At 44.8% G+C, this 23,076-nt stretch overlaps 1 protein-coding gene across 1 annotated transcript; it reads right to left on the bottom strand.

Annotated features, from left to right (window-relative positions):
• Positions 1 to 453: 453 nt before the first annotated feature.
• On the bottom strand, positions 454 to 23,076 carry PCP4L1 (Purkinje cell protein 4 like 1). Its single transcript, XM_060008939.1, has 3 exons — positions 22,855 to 23,076; positions 2,629 to 2,683; positions 454 to 2,011 (listed from the first exon to the last, which is right to left on the bottom strand). Exons 1-3 carry the CDS (start codon positions 22,861 to 22,863, stop codon positions 1,869 to 1,871), a joined length of 207 nt encoding a protein of 68 aa, XP_059864922.1. The 5' UTR covers positions 22,864 to 23,076; the 3' UTR covers positions 454 to 1,868.

Genomic DNA, 23,076 nt, shown 5'->3' with positions numbered 1-23,076 from the left:
GGACATACTGGACACACACCTAGTGTGGCAATGAGGTTATCCTGTTATTTGCCCCTGAGTCCAGGACTAAAAGCCACCATCATTACTATACTGCACTCAGAACAGATTTCAAATGTAAAATTTCCTTCTCGTCTCTGGCAACAGGAGAAGAGGGCCTTCCCATGAATTACTGTTTAATCCTCCTGATAGTCTATAGCCATGGCTTGTTAGGCATGGACGAACTTTGTAATATAGGTTGCTTCCAGGGATATAGTTCCTTGCTTCCTATTCAGAGCTGCTGCATGGTTCCAGCTTCTGTATTCTTAAATCAGTACTAAGAAGTGAGGAGAATGGGGGAGAGAGAGCGTTCCTTGTTCGACCTTCAAGCATTTGGCTTCTGGTTTCAATGTATAGAAATCATTTCTCAGCAATGTAAGCCATCATTTTATTCATGGTTTAAAATCTTCAGCGTGACAGTGGTGCTCTCTATTGACCCAGAGTCATCTGCTTCTTCTCCTGTTTGATAAAACAGTGGGAGGGGAGGAGGGTCGTGGGAGGAAGACAAAGCAGGAGGGACAGCTAACACAGGTCATTCGGGGAGAGAGAGGAAGGGAAGATGGGGTTTGTTTTCAGAGGCAGATCCACCAAGCATGTACTCGCTGGAAGGGGAAAGGGAAGGAGATGAGCACCCTTGTAGGGGAGCATTGGGGGTGGAAATAGCAGCAGGTAGAGACAATGTGGGTGGTGAATCAAGGTGAGGACAAGGTCAGGGAAGGAAGGTAGGAGAGGGCTTCGGTCTGTGTTAGTTTCCTGAGCCATCATGTAATCCGCGCAGTTGCTCTACCACCCTCCCTGAGGCCAGCTCAGGCTTATATTCATATTCCTCCCAAGAAAAAACAGAAGGAGAGGTCAAAAGGCCCCACTTGAGGATTTTGTTTATTGTTTTCATAATTATTAAACATGCTAAAATCACATAGAGTGGCTGTTCCACTTCTGCTCTGACTCCACCGTGGGGCAGGTGGGAACTACAAGGGTCACTTGGTTTTTGTGGCCTCTGGGGGTGGCTAGGCATGAGGGGTTAGAGGTAGGCAGGTTAACAAAGCCCCAGGAATCCTTCATATGGTACACCTTTACCAGCAGTAACTTGTGTCCTTAGAGATCTCCTCCTCCTTCACTTTTCTTTTCTTCCCAAATCAACTGGCGATTTCCTTCCCAAATCTTCCCATTTCCCTGCCTGCGGCCCCTTGAACCTCTTCCACTTCTGCCCCTTACGGTTCTAGACTAGACGATGAAGGAAACTTGCCCTTGTCTCTACCAGTCCCAGTCGGCCTTCCTTGGAACTAATCTACTGAGCATGCACTAACATGGGAGCAGTTTGATTTAGGTCTGCCCAGGGGAAAGGGAGGCTCCAGTCCCCACTGTGGCTTAGCTCATAGGAGGGAAGTTGAGGTCCTGATGAGAAGGATGTGAAGGTAAAAAATGCTACCTGAAGTGTGAATGCTGTAACCAGTGGAACATATGCCCCACCCTCGGGCACCCTACTCTGAAGGCTTTTCCCTCCCTCCCACATCGTCAGGGGTCCCTCTCTCAACCTCAAATCCTCTTGCTCTTCAGCCTCATAGAGCAGGCACAGGTACTGGTCAAGAAGCTGTATCCCAAGGAGAAAACGTTTCACCCTTAAGCAAGTGGCTGCCTGTTGAATTCTTCATCTTCCCTGTGTTCCTTGTGCCTCTGCGGCTGCGATGGCTTGAGAGGCCAGAGAAAATAATGTATAAGTGTTGAACTTGCCTCAACGAGAAGCTTGAGGGACAAGGAGACAAAGATACATGGGAGTCAGAGCTGTGGAGAAGGGGAGGGAAGGGAGCAAGGTGAAGGGTAAGGCTGGTTATTCAGGAACTGGAATCCTTTTTCTTTTTCTGGAATCGCCGGAACTTGCCCTGAATAGCAAGGGCAGCCTTCTCTGTTTCTGGTGCCGTCAGATCAATGTCAATCTCCTCCTCCTCCTCAGCCTTCTTGGCATTGCCAGCTCTCCCTGCAGATAGTTGAGAGATTCATTAATGAGTAAACCTGAATTGCCCCAGCCCCTTTCCCAGGCCCCAAATGCAGTGGTTAAAGTCCACTTTCTACTGGACTCTGTGAGGTCCCCCAATCTTTGCTAGGACCCGGAATGCCTGATGACTCTCCCAGAAGCTTGAGTCAGGGTACCTAGGCTGAGAATTAGTTATAGTAGGTACTCAGAAGCTTTGCAACTCTTGAACCAAGATGACAAATGTCTTCTATCACCACTTATTCCTAAATCCTACAGTTCAGAGTCCCACGGCACACTCACTTTCCCCTGTTTTCCCTAAAGTTCTGATTGAGACAGGGGCTGGGATCATTTGATGAGTTTCTTCCTATCACTGTACCTGTTTCCAAGCATTCCAGAGCCAGTTTCTAAAATCAAAGCGTAAATTCTAGTAGGTTTACTTCTTAGGAAAAAGTGGAAGGAAGTTTATAGATATAGTAGTCCTAACCTAGTGCTTTGTTTCACTTATCACATTCTTATTCCTGTTACATCTGACTTTGGGAGCTTCCAGGCTTCCAGCCCTACTTGTCTTCATGTCCCTATATTTACCTGCCCTACAAACTGCTTAGCCCACCCCCACTCACCCTTTTCCTCTGGGCCAGCTGCCTGGTTGGTTGCTGGGGATGTTTTGGTGTTAAGCTGGAAAAGAAAAATCAGAATATTAGATATTCACAGAAGTATTAAGGTGCCATCCCCGTAGACTCACCATCACCATTTTCAAGCCCTCCTACTACCAGGTCCATCCCTTAGTCTTTTTTTTTTTTTTTCGGTATGCGGGCCTCTCACTGCTGTGACCTCTCCTGTTGCGGAGCACAGGCTCCGGACGCACAGGCTCAGTGGCCATGGCTCACGGGCCCAGCTGCTCCGCGGCATGTGGGATCTTCCCGGACCGGGGCACAAACCCGCGTCCCCTGCATCGGCAGGCGGACTCTCAACCACTGCGCCACCAGGGAAGCCCCATCCCTTAGTCTTTTGAAGAAGTGGGTCTTGAGATCAGAGAGAGGGAGAAGAGTCATCAAAATTTGTTCAACAAGTATTGATTGGTGCTAGGGAAATTGTAGAGGACAAAAACAGAAAAAACCCTGCCCTCATGGAGTTTACATTCTAGGATATAGATAGACAAATGAATAAAAAAATTATTATTATGTTAAGTGGTGATAAGTGCTATAGAGAAAAGACAGGGAAGGGAGGTAGTGACTGCCAGGTGGGAATGGAGAAATACAGTTTTATACAGAGTGGTCAGGAAAAGCCTCTCTGAAAGGTGGTATCTGAGCCAAGAGCTGAAGGAGATAAGGGAGTAAGGGCTGTAGGTGGTGGGCAAGAGCTCTCAAGGGTCCTGGGGTGGAAGTGTGACTAGCGTGTTTGAGCAATAGCATGAGTCCAACGTAGCTGGAGTGAACGACAGTTGGAGATGAGATCAGAGATAACTGGGAGTTGGGGCAGACTCCATCGGACCTTGGGAGTCTTTTTAAGCCTTGGGAGTCTTTTTAAGGAGCTTGACTTTTATCGTAAGGGTGATGAGAAGCCATTAGAGACCTTCAATTGGCACATAAGGGGCATTAGGGAGGAAGCTGAAAAATCTGTTAGGCAATTATTGCAGAAAACTAGACAGGAGATAATGGTTGCTTGGATCAAAAAGGTGTCAGTGGAGGTGGTGAGAAGTGATCTGATTCTAGGTATACAATTGTCCCTCAGATTCCGCAGGAGATTTGTTCCAGGACCCACAAGGATACCAAAATCCACAGAAGCTCAAATACCTTATATAAAATGGCATTTATTTGTATATTGGCAAGTATTTGCATATAACCTATGCACATCCTCCCACATACTTCAAATCTCTAGATTACTTATAATGCCTAATACGATGTAAAGGCTATGTAAATAGTTGTCAATACAATGTAAATGCTATGCAAATAGTTGCTGGCTTGCAGCAAATTCAAGTTTTGCTTTTTGAAACTGTCTGAAATTTAAAAAATTATATACTTTCAATCTTTGGTTCGTTGAATCCACGGATGCAGAACCCTCAGACACAGAGGGCCAACTGTATTTTCAAGCTACGACTATTGGTTAAATGGCATAGTGACACAACTCAAGGATAGCTCCAAAGTTTTGGGGCTGAGGAAATGAAAAAAAAATGAATTGCCATTTCCTGAAATGAAGAAGACAGCAGGAGCAGCAGGTATTAGGGAAAGGATCAGAAGCTTGTTTTTGGACAAGTTTGAGATTGCCTACCTAGTTATCCAGGAGGAGTTTTTTTTTTTTTTTTTTTTTTTTTACATCTTTATTGGAGTATAATTGCTTTACAATGTTGTGTTAGTTTCTGCTGTATAACAAAGTGAACCAGCTCTACGTATACATATATCCCCATATCCCCTCCCTCTTGAGCCTCCTGCCCACCCTCCCTATCCCACCCCTTCTAGGAGGTCACAAAGCACTTGATCTCCTTGTGATATGCAGCTGCTTCCTACTAGCTATTTTACATTTGGTAGTGTATATATGTCAATGCTACTCTCTCATTTTGTCTCAGCCTCCCCACCCCGTACCCCCTGGCCCCCGGCCCCCCACCATCCTCAAGTCCACTGTCTACCAGGAGGAGATGTTGTTATAAGCTGTTGGATATTCAAGATGAGTTAAAGAGAAGACTCTTGCCTAGAGATATAAATTAGACAGTTATTAAGATGTGGTTGGCATTTAAGCCATGAGACTGGGTGAGATCACCAAGGGAGTGAGTTCAGATAAAGAGGAGAAAAGGGGCAAATCCTGGGGCATTCCGGTGATTAGAGGTTGTAGAAATGCGGAGAAATCAATAAGAGAAGTTGAGAAGAAGCCAGGAGAAAAGTCAAGAGATTATAGTACTTTAGAAGCCATATGAAGAAACTATTTCAAGGAGACAAGAGTGATTAATTGTGTCAAATTCTGCAGGTAAGGGACTTCCCTGGTGGTCCAGTGGTTAACAATCCGGCTTGCAATGCAGGGGATGCCCGTTTGATCCCTGGTCAGGGAACTAAGATCTCACATGCCATGGGGCAACTAAGCCCGCGCACCACAACCGCTGAGCCCGCGCGCCACAACTACTGAAGCCCGCACGCCCAGAGCCCATGCTCCGCAACAAGAGAAGCCACTGCAGTGAGAAGCCCGAGCACCACAACAAAGAGTAGCCCCCACTCACCGCAACTAGAGAAAGCCAGCCTGCAACAACGAAGACCCAACGCAGCCAAAAATTTAAAAAAAAAATAAAGTAAAACCAGTCAAGATATTGTCCCTATCTTCCAGGCTGAGTGAGGAGACAAGACAAGTATCCAAATAATACTTCCTGAGCATTTATTATGGCCAAACCGTATCCCATTTAATCCTCTGAAATCTCTGAGATGTCATCCTATTTTATAGTTGAGGAAACAGGCTTAGAGATGTTAAAGATCTTGCCCAAGGGCTTCCCTGGTGGCGCAGTGGTTGAGAGTCCGCCTGCCGATGCAGAGGACACGGGTTCGTGCCCCGGTCCGGGAAGATCCCACATGCCGCGGAGCGGCTGGGCCCATGAGCCATGGCCGCTGAGCCTGCACGTCCGGAGCCTGTGCTCTGCAACGGGAGAGGCCACAGCGGTGAGAGGCCCGCGTACCGCAAAAAAAAAAAAAAAAAAAAAAAGGATCTTGCCCAAGGTCAAGCCACACTACTAGAAAACAGTGGAACTGGCTTTGGGACCGAGGCAGACCAACTCCACACTCTTAGCCACTGTGCTATGTCCACAAGATCGAATACTGTCGCATTTTGACACAAATATGCTAATATAGTCACAATTACTGAATCTAGCTGGAAAAGATATGGATGTGCATTGAACAACTCTTTCAACTCTGATAAATTTTTCTAACAGAAAGTTAGGGGGAAATAAGAAGAAAATAATAATTTAAAGTAAAATAAAAATTATTAAGATAAAAAACGCTGGGGGCTTCCCTGGTGGTGCAGTGGTTGGGAATACGCCTGCCAATACAGGGGACACGGGTTCGATCCCTGGTCCAGGAAGATCCCACATGCCACGGAGCAACTAAGCCCGTGCGCCACAACTACTCAGCCTATGCTCTAGAGTCTGCGAGCCACAACTACTGAAGCCTGCACACCTTAGAGCCCGTGCTCCACAACAAGAGAAGCCAGGGCAATGAGAAGCCTGTGCACCGCAATGAAGAGTAGCCCCCGCTCACCACAACTAGAGAAAGCCCATGCGCAGCAACGAAGACCCAGTGCAGCCAAAAATAATTAAATTTACAAATAAAAGTTGATATGGTCCAATTTTTGTAAAATATATTGATTGCTTATGTATGTATATGTACATTTTTATTTAAAAATCTGAAAGAACATGCACAAGGGTGTTCCCCAAACCCTATGGAATTCCTGCTAGTCTCCCTTTGACCAAAAAAAAAAAAGTTTCCATTAGAGGAAGGGTTGTTCCTGAGACTCTTGGGAGACGGGCCACTCATTACTCTTTCTTTTCCCACGATCTTCCTGTAGTCTATATATATATATTTGGCACATGATCAATGTAATGACCCAGTAGTTAGCTAGGTGACGCTTTCCACACTGGCACGCTGTCATCACCAGAGGTCTGTCCACACTGCAAAAGCATGAGATACATGGGGTGTTTAGTAATAGGATAATAGTCAATAGTCCTGACAAGAGGGTCACGGGTCAAGAGGCAAATTCTATAGTCCTATGATCTCTGACTTCAAACCCTCCTTTTTTTATTGCCAGCAAATCCCTGAATCTGATCCTTGCTTTAACCATTATCCCTCTCTCTCTCTAAGCCTCTTCCCTTAATCCACCAATTCTTTTCTTTCATCCCTCCCCTTTGGAGGAAAATCTGGACCCCAGTTCTAAAAATCTCCCCTCGAGTAACTGCCCCTTCCTCTGCCTTCCTTCTCATATCAGCTAACCTTGAGAATCCTCGAAGCAGGAATATTTGCCAGGGCTGAACCACACCCGCCACTCCTTTCCCTCCGCCCTGCCAGCTGTCACCTTCCTGAGTCTCTCCTGAGATCACTGACCCTGGAATGGAGCCATGGCTCAGCTGCTGTCTAGCCACCCAGGGGTTCTCAGCTCCGTTTGGCTGAACTTTATGAGAGGTCACTATGGAGACTAGAAAAGGGTTCTGTAAAGGAGAAGAAAACCCCTATTACTCACAATGCCCCTTGAAATCTCTCTCACACCCTCTGCTAAAAAGTAATATGCTGGGGCTTCAACCTGCCCCTCCTCCCTGTACCCTCTCCAGCCAGTTCTCAAATAGCTACTCTGAACACTATGGATTTCTGGATTTAGTGGTTAGTGATTTGCTGAGGTGGGAGGTGGGGGCAGTTAGATCACAGGTTGTTAGCTCCCACCCTCTACGTCATACTCAGCCCTTTCCTGGTCCCTGGTCTCTGCCCCAAGCCTCCTGTGTATCTTCCAGAAACTCAGCAATTTTAGATGAATCAAGGTCCTCTGGGGCATCCATCTGACAGCCATCAGATTAACCATATTTCTGGTAAACCAAGGAGGCATGGAGGTCCACTCTGGATGAACCAGAAACCACATGTGCTGTAAGAGTGTCTCTTACAAAAATTCACAACTCCAGAGGATCAGTGCTCACCCACAAGAGCTGTGACAGGTGAGCATTTCTCAGCCGCTCTCTCAGCCTCTCATTCTAGCCAGGTATGGATTACTGGAAACTCTCAGGTGCTCTTCTACTTCTTTCAATACTGAGTTCTTCTGACCAGAAATAACAACAGTGAAATGGTTTAGCAAATCCTTCCTTTTCCTTATGGGACCCATCTAGGGGAACTGGAAGAAATCAAGGACTTTAGAATGCCACCCCACCTCATCTTATTAATAATCATATATATTGATATAATATTTACTTTGTGCCAGTCACTGTTCTAAGTACTTTAACATGTTTAATTCTTACAACAGCCCTATAAGATAGGTATTGTTACTAGTCTCACTTTACAGATAAGAAAACTAAGGGCCAGAAGAGGTTAATTAACTTGCCTAAGGTCATATAGCTAAGAAGTAGCAAAGCCAGGATTTGAACCAACGTGGTCTGACTCCAGAGTCCACCCTCTTGAACATTATGCTATGCTGTATCCGTCTCCAGCCAAAGGTGTAAGCATGTGTATGCATGTGGTACATATATACCACATGAGAAGGATGTCCAGTGTGAAACTGATTTAAATAGACAAGTGCTCCCACACAGCAGAGCAATCCCTAGGTAAGAAGGAAAGTCCTAGAGATCGTGATTTCCTTCCATTCCCACAGTTAGGCAGCTGTATTCAAGGACCAGTCTCTCAATCCATAGTCCCCAACACTTGCTTGATATATACTCTAGAGGGTCCTGTCCTCCCAATATGGGGAAAGCTTACTTGTACTTTGAGAACCTGATCCCAGACCTTGCCTACTGACTCAGATTCCTGCTCTGCTAGTTGAGCTAGCCATGCTGATTCTGGCTTTCATCTTGATGTTTGCCCAGTGGGCCTCCTGACACATACCGGGCTGACCCCTGGGGGTTAGCCATAGCCTGTATGTGTGTTTTTCACTCCCAGGGCCAGATGCTAGCCTTTCAGATTCTGAGAATTCCATGTGCAGGATCATCCTATTGGTTTCCATTTCAAATGACTCTCTTGCTTACATTTAAGCCTGTTATTCCAAGTTTCTAGTGAGTTGAAGATTGGTTCAGTTCAGCCTCACTGTCTACACAGGACTAAATGTTTCTTACTTCTCAACATGTAATTAGCAACTATGAGGCCCATCAACTCTTGCCTTTCCCTAGAGGGCCCTAGTTTCTTTCCCTGCCTACATTCCTGTATTCCTTTTCTCCTCACCTCTGGGCCTGATGTGCTCCAATGTTCCATTCCATCATCTTGGCAGTAGCTGTCAATTCCCCATGAGTATATTTTTGTTTCCTCTGCAGTTCAAAGTTGTGGACTCTCCCTTCCAGTGTGGATGGAGGAAAAGGAGAGGTCTGCTGGCTTAGGGGTCTTCTGTCTTCAAACTTTAAGAGACTGCAGAGAGGGATATGACACAGCAATATCCTCCCTTTCCTGACCCCATACCTCCTTCCAGGGCATTTATCAGCATTCAGATGATGTCTTTTCCTTCCATTTGAGCTTTAGATCCCATTCCCCTTTTCTCCTCCTCAGGAATCTTCACAATCAATTCTCTTTACTTGCTTATAAATAAAACCTCTTCCTTTCTTTAAAACCGAAAAAACAAGAAAAAGCCTTCCTCAATCTGAATTCCTTCTTCAACCACAACTAGAGTGAAAAGAAGCGGGTCTAGGACCAAGCCTTGAGGAACCCCAATATTAAAAGGTTAGGGTGAACAGATGGAGAAATATACTATGTTCTGGAAGAATCAATATTGTGAAAATGACTACTACCCAAAGCAATCTACAGATTCAATGCAATCCCTATCAAACTACCAATGGCATTCTTCACAGAATTAGAACAAAAAATTTTACAATTCGTATGGAAACACAAAAAACCCAGAATAGTCAAAGCAATCTTGAGAAAGAAAAACGGAGCTGGAGGAATCAGGCTCCACAACTTCAAACTATACTACAAAGCTATGATAATCAAGACAGTGTGGTACTGGCACAAAAACAGAAATACAGATAAATGGTACAGGATAGAAAGCCCAGAGATAGACCCACGTGCATATGGTCACCTAATTTATGACAAAAGAGGCAAGAACATACAATGGAGAAAAGACAGCCTCTTCAATAAGTGGTGCTGGGAAAACTGGACAGCTACATGTAAAATAATATTAGAACACTCCCTAACACCATACACAAAAATAAACTCCAAATGGATTAAAGACCTAAATGTAAGATCAGACACTATAAAACTCTTAGAGGAAAACATAGGAAGAACACTCTTTGACGTAAATCACAGCAAGATCTTTTTTGACCCACCTCCTAGAGTAATGAAAATAAAAACAGAAAAAACCAAATGGGATCTAATTAAACTTAAGATCTTTTACACAGCAAAGGAAACCATAAATAAGACAAAAAGACAACCCTCAGAATGGGAGAAAATATTTGCAAATGAAACAACAGACAAAGGATTAATCTCCAAAATATACAAACAGCTCATGGAGCTCAATATCAAAAAACAAACAATCCAATTAAAAAATGGGTGGAAGACCTAAATAGACATTTCACCAAAGTAGACATACAGATGGCCAAGAGGCACATGAAAAGATGCTCAACCTCACTAATTATTAGAGAAATGGAAATCAAAACTACAATGAGGTATCACATCACACCTGTCAGAATGGCCATTATCAAAAAATCTACAAACAGTAAATGCTGGAAAGGGTGTGGTGAAAAGGGGACCCTCCTGCACTATTGGTGGGAATATACATTGATACAATCACTATGGAGAACAGTATGGAGGTTCCTTAAAAACCTAAAATAGAACTACCATACGACACAGCAATCTCACTACTGCGCAGGTACCCTGAGAAAACCATAATTCAAAAAGAGACATGTACCACAATGTTCATTGCAGCACTATTTACAATAGCCAGGACATGGAAGCAACCTAAATGTCCACTGACAGATGAATGGATAAAGGTGTGGCACATATATACAATGGAATATTACTCAGCCATAAAGAGAAATGAAATTGAGTTATTTGTAGTGAGGTGGATGGACCTAGAGTCTGTCATACAGACTGAAGTAAGTCAGAAAGACAAAAACAAATACTGTATGTTAATGCATATATTATGGAATCTGAAAAAAAAAATGGTACTGATGAACCTAGTGGCAGGGCAGGAATAAAGACGTAGACATAGAGAATGGACTTGAGGACATGGGGGGAGACGGAGGGGGAAGCTGGGGCGAAGTGAGAGTAGCATCGACGTATATACACTACTAAATGTAAAAATAGATAGCTAGTGGGAGGCAGCAGCATAGCACAGGGAGATCAGCCCGGTGCTTTGCGATGACCTAGAGGGGTGGGTTAGGGAGGGTGGAAGGGAGGCTCATGAGGGAGGGGACATGGGGATATATGTATGCATATGGCTGATTCACTTTGTTGTACAACAGAAACTAACACAGTATTGTGAAGCAATTATACTCCAATAAAGATCTATAAAAATAAATAAATAAATAAAACGTTAGGGTGGTCCTTTCAAAATAGTGCTGGAACAATTGGATAGTCAAGTGCAAAGAAACCTCAATCTATGTCTTGCACCCTATACAGAAATTAACTTGAAATGGATATAAAACCTAAAACTATAAAACTTCTAGAAGAAAATCCAGGGAAAAAATATCTTTGCAACCTTGGGGTAGGCAAAGATTTCTTAGATACACCAAAAGCATAATCCATAAAAGAAAAAAATTATAAATTGGACTTCATCAAAATTAAAAACTGCTCTTTGAAAGACACTCCTAAGAGAATGAAGAGACAAACTACAGACTGGAAGAAAATATTTGCAAATCACAAATCTCATAAAGGACTTGTATCCAGTATATATAAAGAACTTTCAAATCTCAATAGTATGAATATAGTTTGTAAAAAGGAGCAAGATATTTGGACACTTCACCAAAGAAGATACATGGATGGCAAATAAGCACATGAAAAAATATATATCATTAGTCATTTGGGAAATTTGAACTAAAACCACAATTAGATATCATTATACACCTATTAGAATGTTTTGTTGTTGTTGTTTTGGGGTGTGTGTGTGTGTGTGTGTGTGTGTGTGTGTGTGTGTGTGTGCCTGTGCACGCATGCACGCATGCATGCACACACGTGTTTTTGTTGGTTTTTTTTTAATGACTATACGATGTGCTGGCAAAGATACAGAGTATCTGGAGCTCTCAGACATTGCTGGTGGGAAGGTAAGATGGAACAGCTAGTGTGGAAGTTTCTTAAGTGTCCATTTTTCATACAACCCAGCAATCCTACTCCTAGGTATTTACTCAAGTGAAATTAAAACGTACGTCTACATGTAAACTTGCAGGTGAATGTTTATAACGGCTTTACCTGCAATCACCAAAAACTGGAAACAACCAAATGTCCCTCAACTGAGGAATGGGTAAACAAATTGTAATACATCCATAAAATGTAATACTACTCAACAATTAAAGAAGGAATGAACTACTGATACATACAACAACATGGGTGAACTTCAAAGGCATTATACTAAGTGAAAGAAGCCAGACCCGTAAGGATACACGTATACTGTATGATTCCAATTATATGACATTTCTTGTAAAGGCAAAACTATAGGTACAGCAGACAGATCAGTGGCTGCTAAGGGCTGAGGTCATGGGAGGGGTGAGTATAAAGGAAAATGCGGGAATTGGGGGATGATGGAACTGCTGTATATCTTGATTGTGGTGGCAGTTACATGATGTATATGTTTGTCAGAATTCACAGAACTATATCCGGATAAAAGTACATTTTACTGCATGTAAGTTATACCTTATTAAGTTATACAAGTAACGTAATAAGTTATTAAATAATAAGTTATTTTTTTACGGGGAAAGAAGGTTAAGAGAGCTAGAAAAGACTGAGAAGGACCAGTTAGAAAGGTAGAGTAGATAGGTGACTGGGGAAGGGGTGGGGGCCAGGGTCTCTCACATCTCTTTTCTTTTCATAGCTGGACTTCTCAGAACACTTACTATCTCCATTTCCTCACCTCCCACACACTCTCCCACCCACTTCAACCTAGCTTCTACTCCTACTCCACTGAAATGCCTCTTTAGAAAACCAATGTGCTCTATGATAAGAAATCAAATGCAAAAGTTTCAGCTCCACTTGGCTTGACCTCTTGAAGCGTTCAGTACTCTTAATCATTTCACCTTTCCTGACACACATTCTTTCCTTGGCTCCTGGGACATCACAGTTTTTCCTGGTTTTTCTCCTATCTTTCTGGACACTTCTGTCAACATTTAAGTATTGGGGGCTCTCGAGGTTTAAGGCTAGGCTCCCTTCTGTTCTCTTTTCCTAGATGATCTTATCTGCACCTATGACTTCAGTTATCATTTATACAGCACCATCCAATAGAACAGTGGTCAGCTATCTACTGCGCACCGCCAAATCTGGTCTACGGCCTGTTTTCCTAAATTAAATTTTACTGGAACACAGCCATGCCCATTGTTTGCATATTGTCTGTGGCTGCTTTTGCACCACAGTAGCAGAGTTGAGTAATTGCAGCAGAGGCCACAGGGCCCACAAAGCCAAAAATACTTGCTACCCGGCCCATTACAGAAAAAGTTTGCAGACCCCTGCAAAAGAACTTTTTGCAATGATGGAAATGTTTTATATCTGTGCTGCCCAATATATGGCATCCCCTAGGCACATGGGGCTATTGAGCATTTTGAAATGGGGCTAGTGCAACTGAGGAATAAAATTTATAAATTTATTTAATAAGTTAATAATTTATTAATAACTAATAAGTTAAATAACTACACGTGGTTAGTGGCTACCATATTGAACCGCACAGAATGCCATTGATGGCTCAAATGTACAGCTTTCCCTTGGTATCCAAGAGGGATTGGTTTTAGGATCCCCAGGGATACCAAAATCCACAGATGCTCAAGTCCCTTACATAAAATGGCACAGTACAGTCTGCCCTCCAGTACCCATGGGTTCTGCATCCTCAGATTCAGAAATTCAATCCGCTGTTGGTGGAACCCGTGGATGCAGAGGGCAGACTGCATACCTCTATCCCAGAAATCTCCTCTGAGCTTTTAAACATCTCCACTTGGGCTTCCCTGGTGGCGCAGTGGTTGAGAGTCCGCCTGCCGATGCAGGGGACACGGGTTCGTGCCCCGGTCCAGGAAGATCCCACATGCCGCGGAGCGGCTGGGCCCGTGAGCCATGGCCGCTGAGTCTGCGCATCCAGACCCTGTGCTCCGCAACAGGAGAAGCCACGACAGTGAGAGGCCTGCGTACCGCAAAAAAATAAATAAATAAAATAAAAATTAAAAAAAATAAATAAATAAAACATCTCCACTTGGATGTTCTATGGGAACTCCAAACTCTTTGTGTCTCAAACTAAATTCATAATCCTACCTACCCAACCTAGTCCTCTGCAAGGTATTCCCCATTTCATCCAGTTGTACAAGCCACAAACCTAGAAATTGTTCTTGACACCTTTCTTTCCTTCACATTGCATATCCAATTCAATATTAACTCCTATTAACTTTATCTCCCAAATATCTCTTAATCCATTCACTTCCACCATCCTAACACAGTTGTTTCTTATGTGGACCACGGTAATAGCCCAAGTGGTTACTGATGCTCTTAGGATAAAGAAGAAAATTCTTTTTTTTTTAGAAGAAAATCTTTAACACAGTCTAAAAGGCCTTACATTATGCAACCTCTGATTACCTCGGTAACCTCATCTCTGTTGCTTCTCACCTCAGGACCTTGGCACATGGTTCCCTTACCCCTGCTCCCCTTTTACCTACTTAGTTCCTATTTATCCTTCAGAGCTCTACTTAAGGGTTCCTTCTTCCAGGAAGCCCTTCTTAGCTCCCCAGACTAGGCTAGGACCGCCATAAGTTTTCACAGCACCTGGTATTTCTCCTTAGTAGTACTTGTTACTAATGTAATTAAATAATAATTTATTAATTAGTTATTTAATGTCTGTCTCCTCCATTTCTGTGCAAGTTCCTATGAGGAACTCGCTATGAGGGCAGGGGCAGTGTCTATCTTACTCACTCCAGGGTCTAGCATGATACACACTCAGTATATGTTGAACAAATGAAGGGAGCTCCTACTCTGCTGTATTTGCCACCTCACCACGATTTCTGAAGTTTAATTTGCTTTCAGATAGCTGAGGGCCTCACTCTGTAGCTGGCTCAGAGATTGTGAAGCCAGGTCATTGCTTTTCCTCACTTCAGTAGATGTGCCTGAAAAACAGCTGAGGATGAAGGGGAAGAACTTCTCTAGGAGTGTATTTCATGTTACCTGTATTATAGTTATTGTGTATTTGTCTTACCTCCCCTTCCCCAACTTCACCACCCCACCAGAGTCCATTTCCTTGAAAGCACGGTCCATTTATTTGTGTATCACTTGTAGTAACTGCAACCTATGTCTTGCACATAGTAGATACTCAGTAGATATTTGTTTATGTGAATTAAAATTTTCTCAAGCCTCAAATTCCTGGTGGAAGCAATATGTCATCTTAGGTAGAGGTAGACAGATCCGAGTTCATATCCTGGATCTGCATTGACTATCCCGGCTCTCCCATTCCTAGCTGTGTGACATTGGATAAATCAGTTAGCCTTGCTGTGCTCAGACATCTCATCTGCAGAAGAGAAAACATATCTATCCTAAAAGGTGAAAAGAACTAGAAAAAATATACCTAGCATATATCAAAATAAATTGTTATTATTTTGAAGTAATGTAACTGTGGATTGAATATAAGAATAGGACAAGTTACTGGGGTGTTGCCTGGCTCAAGACCTGGAATCAAAAAGTAGAGCTGCCACAGAGTATATCTTCACTAAGTGGGACTGAAGGAGGAAGAGAATACCTGGGATGGCTCTAAGGGCCCTTGAGGCTTATTCTGCTACCAAAGGAGTTTCATAACTGTTCTCTTTTTATTCTAAACCAACCCTGGAAATCACAATCTCCCTGTATTCCCAATGTCTGTCCCCAAAAATGCTGACAATAGCTCTAAACCTTTGGTAAAGGGCCCAACAATAGTCTGCTTGGGCAGAAATTGTATTCTGTATAGCAGCTGCCCATGTCTGTAGCCCTGGAGCCTCCTGGAGCTACTCCCAGGTCATAGGTGTACCAGAGGGGACCTCCAATACAGCACCTCCATTAATGTTCATGTTTCATTGCAAAGAACCCTTAGACACAAACATACCCTATTTTTTTTTTTTTTTTTTTTGTAGACCACAGGGAGAAGATGATTAGTCCTCAGGAGCAAATAGACCATATCTCCTCAATCAATCCTTTGTATCAGAAAGATGACTGTGTAAAGCCATTCCTTGCCTCAGAAGGATAGTTTGTTAGTATTGGCAAAGCACCTGAAAATAGTCAAAGTGGTAGCGACTTAGGTGCTTTTTCCCTATAGCTGTCACTATTGGGGAATAGGTACCCTATAACTCTAGGCCCTACTCGCCCTGCCCCCTTCTTGGGCTGCATTTCTTCCTTTCTTTGTCTCTTACATCTTTAATGGTGTTGCCACAGCAACCATTGTCACGCGAAGAGGCAAGATAGTGTCACCCCCTCTGTTCCGAGCAGCAATTTAGAACTAACCATGGGAAAGGTAAACTACCCAGATTTCCCCCTACGCCTCATCCCACTGGGGTCTTTAAAGAGGTATCACAGGTTGTTAACAGCAGCAACAGACAGGAACAAAGGAGCACCTCATTGCATCTGGATCACATATACTCTGCTTTTGCATGATATATCTTGGATGCTGGGCAAATGAAAACACATCATATACACATTATAGTACTGTTAGGATCACTTAGCTCAGATGAATAAGCACAAGGATTCAGAATCCTGTCCTATAGTCCAGGGCAGGGAAATCTAAAAAGGGCCTGAATCCTAAAAATCCTAAATATGAGCCCCAAAGACCCCTTTCTTGCCTTAGTATTGAAATAAATCCTAGGCCTTGTAAGCTCCCTGCTTGCTTTAGAGATGCAGAAAGTGAAGGGAGACAGGAGTTAGTGCATCTGCTTTCAAGTAGTGACAAAGAGGCTTCAGCCCCCCAGGGACCCTTTTATCCCTGCTGACATGTTCTCCCCCAGTGATAAATGAAGTTCACTGCTAAAGACCCTTAGAGAGGCCTTTGGGATCCCCTGGTGCCCCTGAAAGACCCTGGACTGCTGTTTTTGGAGCACTGCTGGAACTGTTTCAATTCTTTCAGGACAGCAACCAGCTGCAGTCCTCAAACAGCTTCAGAAAGACTTGCTCAAGGTCACCCTCAAGATAATAACAGAAAAAGAGCTAGGAATCCTTACTCCAGGTTCTACAGACACACATTCTTTTCCTAATGTTTCCTAAGGCATGGAATATAACCCAAATACCTTAGAGACAGGAATACAACCTAAGCAGTCCGAGCTCCCAAGCCCCCTGGTCTGTCCTTCCCCGCTCAGCCATCCCACCCCTGTTTCCTGAAATAGCAGTACCCCTCACTGGAGTCAGGCAGAATTCTTTGGCTATGCCAGCTCATGGTATGCAGTGAGTCAACAGCCCCCGCCCGTTTCCCCCCAGCATGGGCTGCCACAATTTAATAAGTAGTTATTTGCGGTGCTCTGCACACAGCTTGGAGCTGTGCCTTCACCCCATACTGGGGGTAGGGGGTGGGGGAGAGAGAGTAGTGCCAAAGCATCATGTATTACTGGAATCTTCAGTGTGCATCCCACCCATGACGTTATTGTCCCAGAATAAACGTATTAATCCCACCACAGCCTACAAGGCAAATGCTCAGCTGGAGGGCTTTGTGGGGGAGGGAGGCAGCACCAAGGACAACAGAAGGGTAAATGGCACCTCTTTTCCCTGGATGGGGGGGTTGGGAAACCTAGGTGGGCCCGCCTTCTGGCATCAGCCTGGACTTAAACAATAATCAGGCTTCAGGGAGGAGAACGTGATAAGATCCAGGCACCCGCAGGGGTGCAGATTTCTTAGAAAAAGTGGTTTGGGATCTGCTTCTGACTTGGCTTACTCTTGCAGGTCAAATAATTCTGGAGCAAGTCACTTTGAGCAGTAGGTCTGGATTACGGATTTAGAAAATCATGCACTTAGCATTCATCACTTACTTTGCCAGCCTAACGTGTTCTTCTTTCCCTCTTCTAGATTTCTCCTCCCAAAGCCTTGGTACTCTCTTTGGAAGTCAAGTGGCCAAATGAAGGAGGAGTAAATGTTCAGCGTCTGTTTGATTATCAGGTACCGCAATTTTACTTAGATACCTGTTTTCTGCACTGGATCCTCCAAGTCAAATACTTTAGAGTTAAGAGAATTGCTCATTCCTTTCTTTTCTGAAAGAAAACCTCTCCTTCTGGTCCTTGTTTCTTTACAGTGATGATAATCAGTGATGGACACCAGAAACTAAGAAGGCATGAAAAGAGGACCTCCAGACTTCCGCCTTCCTACACTCCTATTAACTTACCTACTCCACTTCAGCATATTCATTGCACTCACTTTTAAGGTGACTAGGCATCTTGCATAAGGAAGAATAGTGCTTACCCTGTCTAGTATTCTACCAAAATTTACCCCGTTGGTACATATCATCCTACGTTGGTCTCTCCTCTCCCTCTATCCTCTTGCTCAGGATTTATTAAATCACACTGCTTAGATCTCCTATAGAAAGTATTTGTAATATATTCCTTCAAAGTTGCATGTAAATTAAACCATTCTATCACTGGAGTCACATCTTAAAAGAGTCTTAGGGAAAGTTCTTTGGGGATAAGAAGGCAGCAGTTCTATGCCCCAGTGTTGGTTCTAATACTGTGTAAACTTAGATAAGGTTTGGGCCGCAGTTTCCTCATCTGTAAAATGAGGAGATTGGACCAGATGATCTTTTTTTTTTTTTTTTTTTGCGGTACGCGGGCCTCTCACTGTTGTGACCTCTCCCGTTGCGGAGCACAGGCTCCAGACGCACAGGCTCAGTAGCCATGGCTCACGGGCCCAGCCGCTCCGCGGCATGTGGGATCTTCCCGTACCGGGGCACGAACCCATGTGCCCTGCATCGGCAGGCAGACTCTCAACCACTGCGCCACCAGGGAAGCCCTGGACCGGATGATCTTTAGGGTTCCTTGACAAATCTGAAATTATATCGCTAAAATGTTTTGATATATTATTTGAGATTTTTTTGGTAAAAAAAAAATATCTGTATTTCTTCTAGATAGAAGGATTTTTGCAAAACTAAGCTTATTTTTTCCATGATAACATAGACTCATGAAAGACAATTTGGAACTACAGAAAAACAGAAAGAAAACAGGGGGAAGCATTCATAGAACCACTACCTTGAAAAGACAAGCTAGTGACTTGTCTTGATCGACCTGATCCTACTTCCTCCTCTGTCTTTGCAGCCCTATCTCCATCACTGTCATCAGTTAAGATTCTCCATGGACAGACATGAAAGACACATCAGGTTTGCATATTCGGACTCCAGCCACAATACTTACGGTGCCTGTCCCTATAGAGACTTGACATTCTAAGGTGTTACTGATAACAGCTGCAGCTGAGGGAGAAGACTATATTCCCAGGTCACAGGATGACAAAGTCATCCACTTTTATCAGCCAGTCTCCTGCTCAAGCAGCTAAAGCCAACAACCTGGACTGGTGACTGAGAAAGGGATGAGCAAGCTCTGGAACCAAATTCTGGTTTCTCTTACTTCAGAAGCCAGATATTTCTAGAGGTGGAAGGCTCTCCAGTATCTAGCTCTTCTGTTTTATACGTCCCACATAATCATCATCATAATGAAATACCAATGAGAGAGAAAGAGAGAAACTTGGATTTCCTCCAAGTCCCTACCAGGTTCCCTAACAAATGGTTCGCAGAAGACATAACAGAATGATGTCACCCTGACCAAACTTCCATTGTGGAGGAGGTTGTAGATTCAGGCAGATATGCACAGGAGGGAGAATGGGATCCCCAAAGTGCGATATCCCATTCCTATTACCTAGGAGGACAGCAAGCAGAATAATAAAGGAGGGAGTACTGGGTCTAGTGAGGTTTCTAGTTGATCTGTCCCTTGCTCCATCCCCTGCCAGCTTGAGGACAGACACTATGGGGCAGACACCATGTTACCAGTTATACATAAGTTACCAGTCATACATAAGCCCCATTTACCAGTCATACATAAGCTACCAGTTACCAGTCATACATAAGCCCCATTTCAGCAGAATGACGGCTGGACCAAGGGATTCCTCCAGCTGGGCTTTTTACAGTTGAGAAGGGCAACAGGATCACAGAAGAACTTGCAAGTGTGCTTTAAGCCGCCAGCTACACCATATGACAAGGGATTATAGGAAAGAGCCCTCGTGGACTGAATGCATCTCCCATTCCCATTCTTCACCGAAACTAGCAAAAAGTTATTAAACTATAAGAGATAGACTGTGATTCACAGCAATCAAGTCCTGCCTGCAGCTGTGAATGCAGACAAGCTGGAGACGAGCCCCTGCAGCTCCTCTGCACACGAACACACACACTCACAGGGGAATGCTCTGCTGCAGTACTGAGTGACAGCAGAGCCAGGAAGGGAAAGTATAACCAGAGACCCTCCCCAGCAGCGTCACCAGGATCCTACACTTTTCCTCTAGGTCTGGAGACCCCCTCCCCAATTTTTGTTCTTCATTTGAAATGGAAATCTCTTAAAGAGATCCCAAATTCTCTCATTTCATGCAGTTTCACTAAAGCAAGACAATAAGCAGGTGGGGGAGGTGAAGCTTACATAAGATTCAGAGTGCACAGGGCTTTCCTGGGCTAGAGCTCCAGCCTGAAAGAGGAGACCCCTGGGGCTGGGCTGAGAGAAAGAAGTTTGGAGTCTCCCTAGAGCTTCAGAGCTCTGGCAACACTTCCACTTTTCTTCATAGCTTTTACAAGAGGAAGAAAACAGGCTGGGTCTTGGCCTCTAGGGAAGCAGAGGCCCTTTGGGTATCTGGTTCAGGGACAGCTGATCTCTGTGTAAGCCCAGGTGCCTGCTTCTGGATTTTATAAATACTCATCCCTGAAGCCAGGCTCAGCTTTGTATTAGGAGGCAGCTTCGACGACTAAACTGCTAGTTAGGACCAGTTCACTCTGACAGCCTGGGAGGTCAGGCAGCCCTGCAGACACTGTCAGTTACTTCCCATCCAAGGATTCCACTCTCTTCATTCTACTGAGTTCCTGATCGAGGCTAGTCAAGTACAGCTGCTAAGTCAAGACTTGACTTTCCCCTCAAACACCAAATTATTTTTCTTGACACTGCTTTGTGACAGCTTTGTCACTCTACCAAATATCACCCTAGATCCCAGCCCCTGTAGTGTATCCTACAGAGAAGCTGTGCACTTCCCCTAAAGAGCACAGGCTAACCACACATCTTCATGTTGGCATAGACTTCAGATCACAAACCTCCAGGGGATGGCTTGAATTGCAACTTTCAGATTTAGAAACACTAGGGGGGCGTTGAACTCTAGACCTCAGTGAAAAGAGGGTAAAGAGGGCCTCCCTGGTGGCGCAGTGGTTGAGAGTCCGCCTGCCGATGCAGGGGACACGGGTTTGTGCCCCGGTCCGGGAAGATCTCACATGCCGCAGAGCGGCTGGGCCCGTGAGCCATGGCCGCTGAGCCTGCGCATCCGGAGCCTGTGCTCTGCAACGGGAGAGGGCAAAGAAAACCTCTCTTCTCACATTAGGGCTGAAAGAAGCAAAAGGAAAGAAGATTGAATCTTTTTTTCCTTTTCTTTCTTTCTGAAAGGCTGCTGTGGTCACAGTCACAACTATCTGAGGGACAGGAAACCACTTTAGTTCATCTGCAGCCCCCAGAGTAGCTGAATTTTCCAGGATAAACTTAGTGGACATGGCAACCAAAACATAGTAGTTGGCACTAATTGGCTCCCTGGGTGAGAGCTTTTGGTAGGAGCCAGCAGAGCTCCTACTAAAGATGAAGATCTAAACTGAGACCTACAGGGTCCTACCCCTTCACTAACCTTGTATCCTTGACACTTCTCATGCTAGTTTTCTGAAATACTCTAAAATAATTTTTTTTAATTTTAGAAGTGAGATGGAGATAATAACAATATCTAACATACAATGAGTGCCTACTCTCTGCCAGGTACTGTTCTCAGTACTTGGCATATATTATCTCATTTAATCATTAGAACGACCAGTATTACCCCCATTTTGCAGATAAAACACTGAAGCAGAGAAAGGCTTAGTAAACTTGCTTAAGGCCACATAGCTAGTAAGCAGTAGAGCTGGGATCTGGCATATAGCTGAGATGTTGGATTTAACACAAGATCCTGGGTACTAGGAAAGGGAGTGCAGAGAGCAAGCTTGTGATGTCACTGCCCGTACTGACTTCACTTAGAAAGGAAGATCCTTGTCTCTGGATGCCTTAAAATGCAGTCAAACAATGAAAGAGGTCTTTCCCAGTCTCTGCTTTGACCCCCACGGATGGACAGTGTTCTTTGAATAGAGGAAATCACAGTTAATGGACTGGGTCTGGTTCGGATGACCGCGGACCCTGTGGAGACTCAGGGTGTAACAAGCACTGCAGAAGGAGGTCTACTCTTGAAGGGGACATCTCCCCAGCAGCCAGACAGGCCCCCACTACAAGTCTTCTGAATATCAGAATGGTCCCTCCAACGGTTGGTTCTTGATTGAATGAGTGGAGGGTAGGATGCCACTTTCCTAATAGGGGCGAAGTGGCCACCCCAGGGGGCGAGGGCTGGAGTTCTCCGTTGAATGCTACATAAGGAGTGTAAAAGCAATACAGCCCTAGGAGAGGGAAGACAGAAGCTAATGTTTTTCTCAGAAGTCTGGGGAGTGAAGGGAAGCCCGAGTAACCTTGGAGCAGTAAGACCTATGCAGAGGGCAGTATCCTGAGGATAAAACTTACGACCTGAGACCTCAGCCCTCCCATTCTACAATCGATTCCAGTCCCCCCAAATCTCCACCGACAGTCAGGGAACTTAAAGCCTCCCTCTTCCAATCGCTCCCCAGCACTCCAAGGTGGGAGCTTTCCCAGAGAGGCAGGGGGCGTCCCAGGAGGATTCTCAGCGGCTCTGGGCTGCAGCACCCTCCCTCGCAGCCCTGGGACCCCGAGCCGCGGCCTCCCCGCGCCGCAGCCCTAGTCCGCAGCGGCGGGACCGGGCAGCGCCTCTCACCTCGCTCATCGCGGCGGCCAGACGGGGCGCGCGGGGCGCGACACGTGCAGGGGAGACAAGGGGCACTCAGGCTGCACGGGCGACGGCCGCAAGTTGCCGGGCTCTGAGGCAGGGACCCCGCTGACGAGGCGAGGAGAGTTAGTGCGGAGAGCCGCTGCTCCAGTTCCCGCACCCCAGCTCCAGGCGCTCAGCTCCCTGCCAGGAGTCCCCTTCCGACCCTGT

Source organism: Delphinus delphis, chromosome 1, assembly GCF_949987515.2.
Source record: "Delphinus delphis chromosome 1, mDelDel1.2, whole genome shotgun sequence".
Classification (NCBI taxonomy): domain Eukaryota; kingdom Metazoa; phylum Chordata; class Mammalia; order Artiodactyla; family Delphinidae; genus Delphinus; species Delphinus delphis.
Note: the sequence above shows the minus strand (reverse complement) of the source record. Positions and strands in the feature narration are given on the sequence as shown.

Excerpts from the sequence above, each read along its gene's own strand:
- PCP4L1 (XM_060008939.1), bottom strand. Across the intron at positions 2,012-2,628 it reads AGCTGGCCCAGAGGAAAAGG|GGAGAGCTGGCAATGCCAAG; the intron begins GTGAGTGGGGGT and ends AACTATCTGCAG.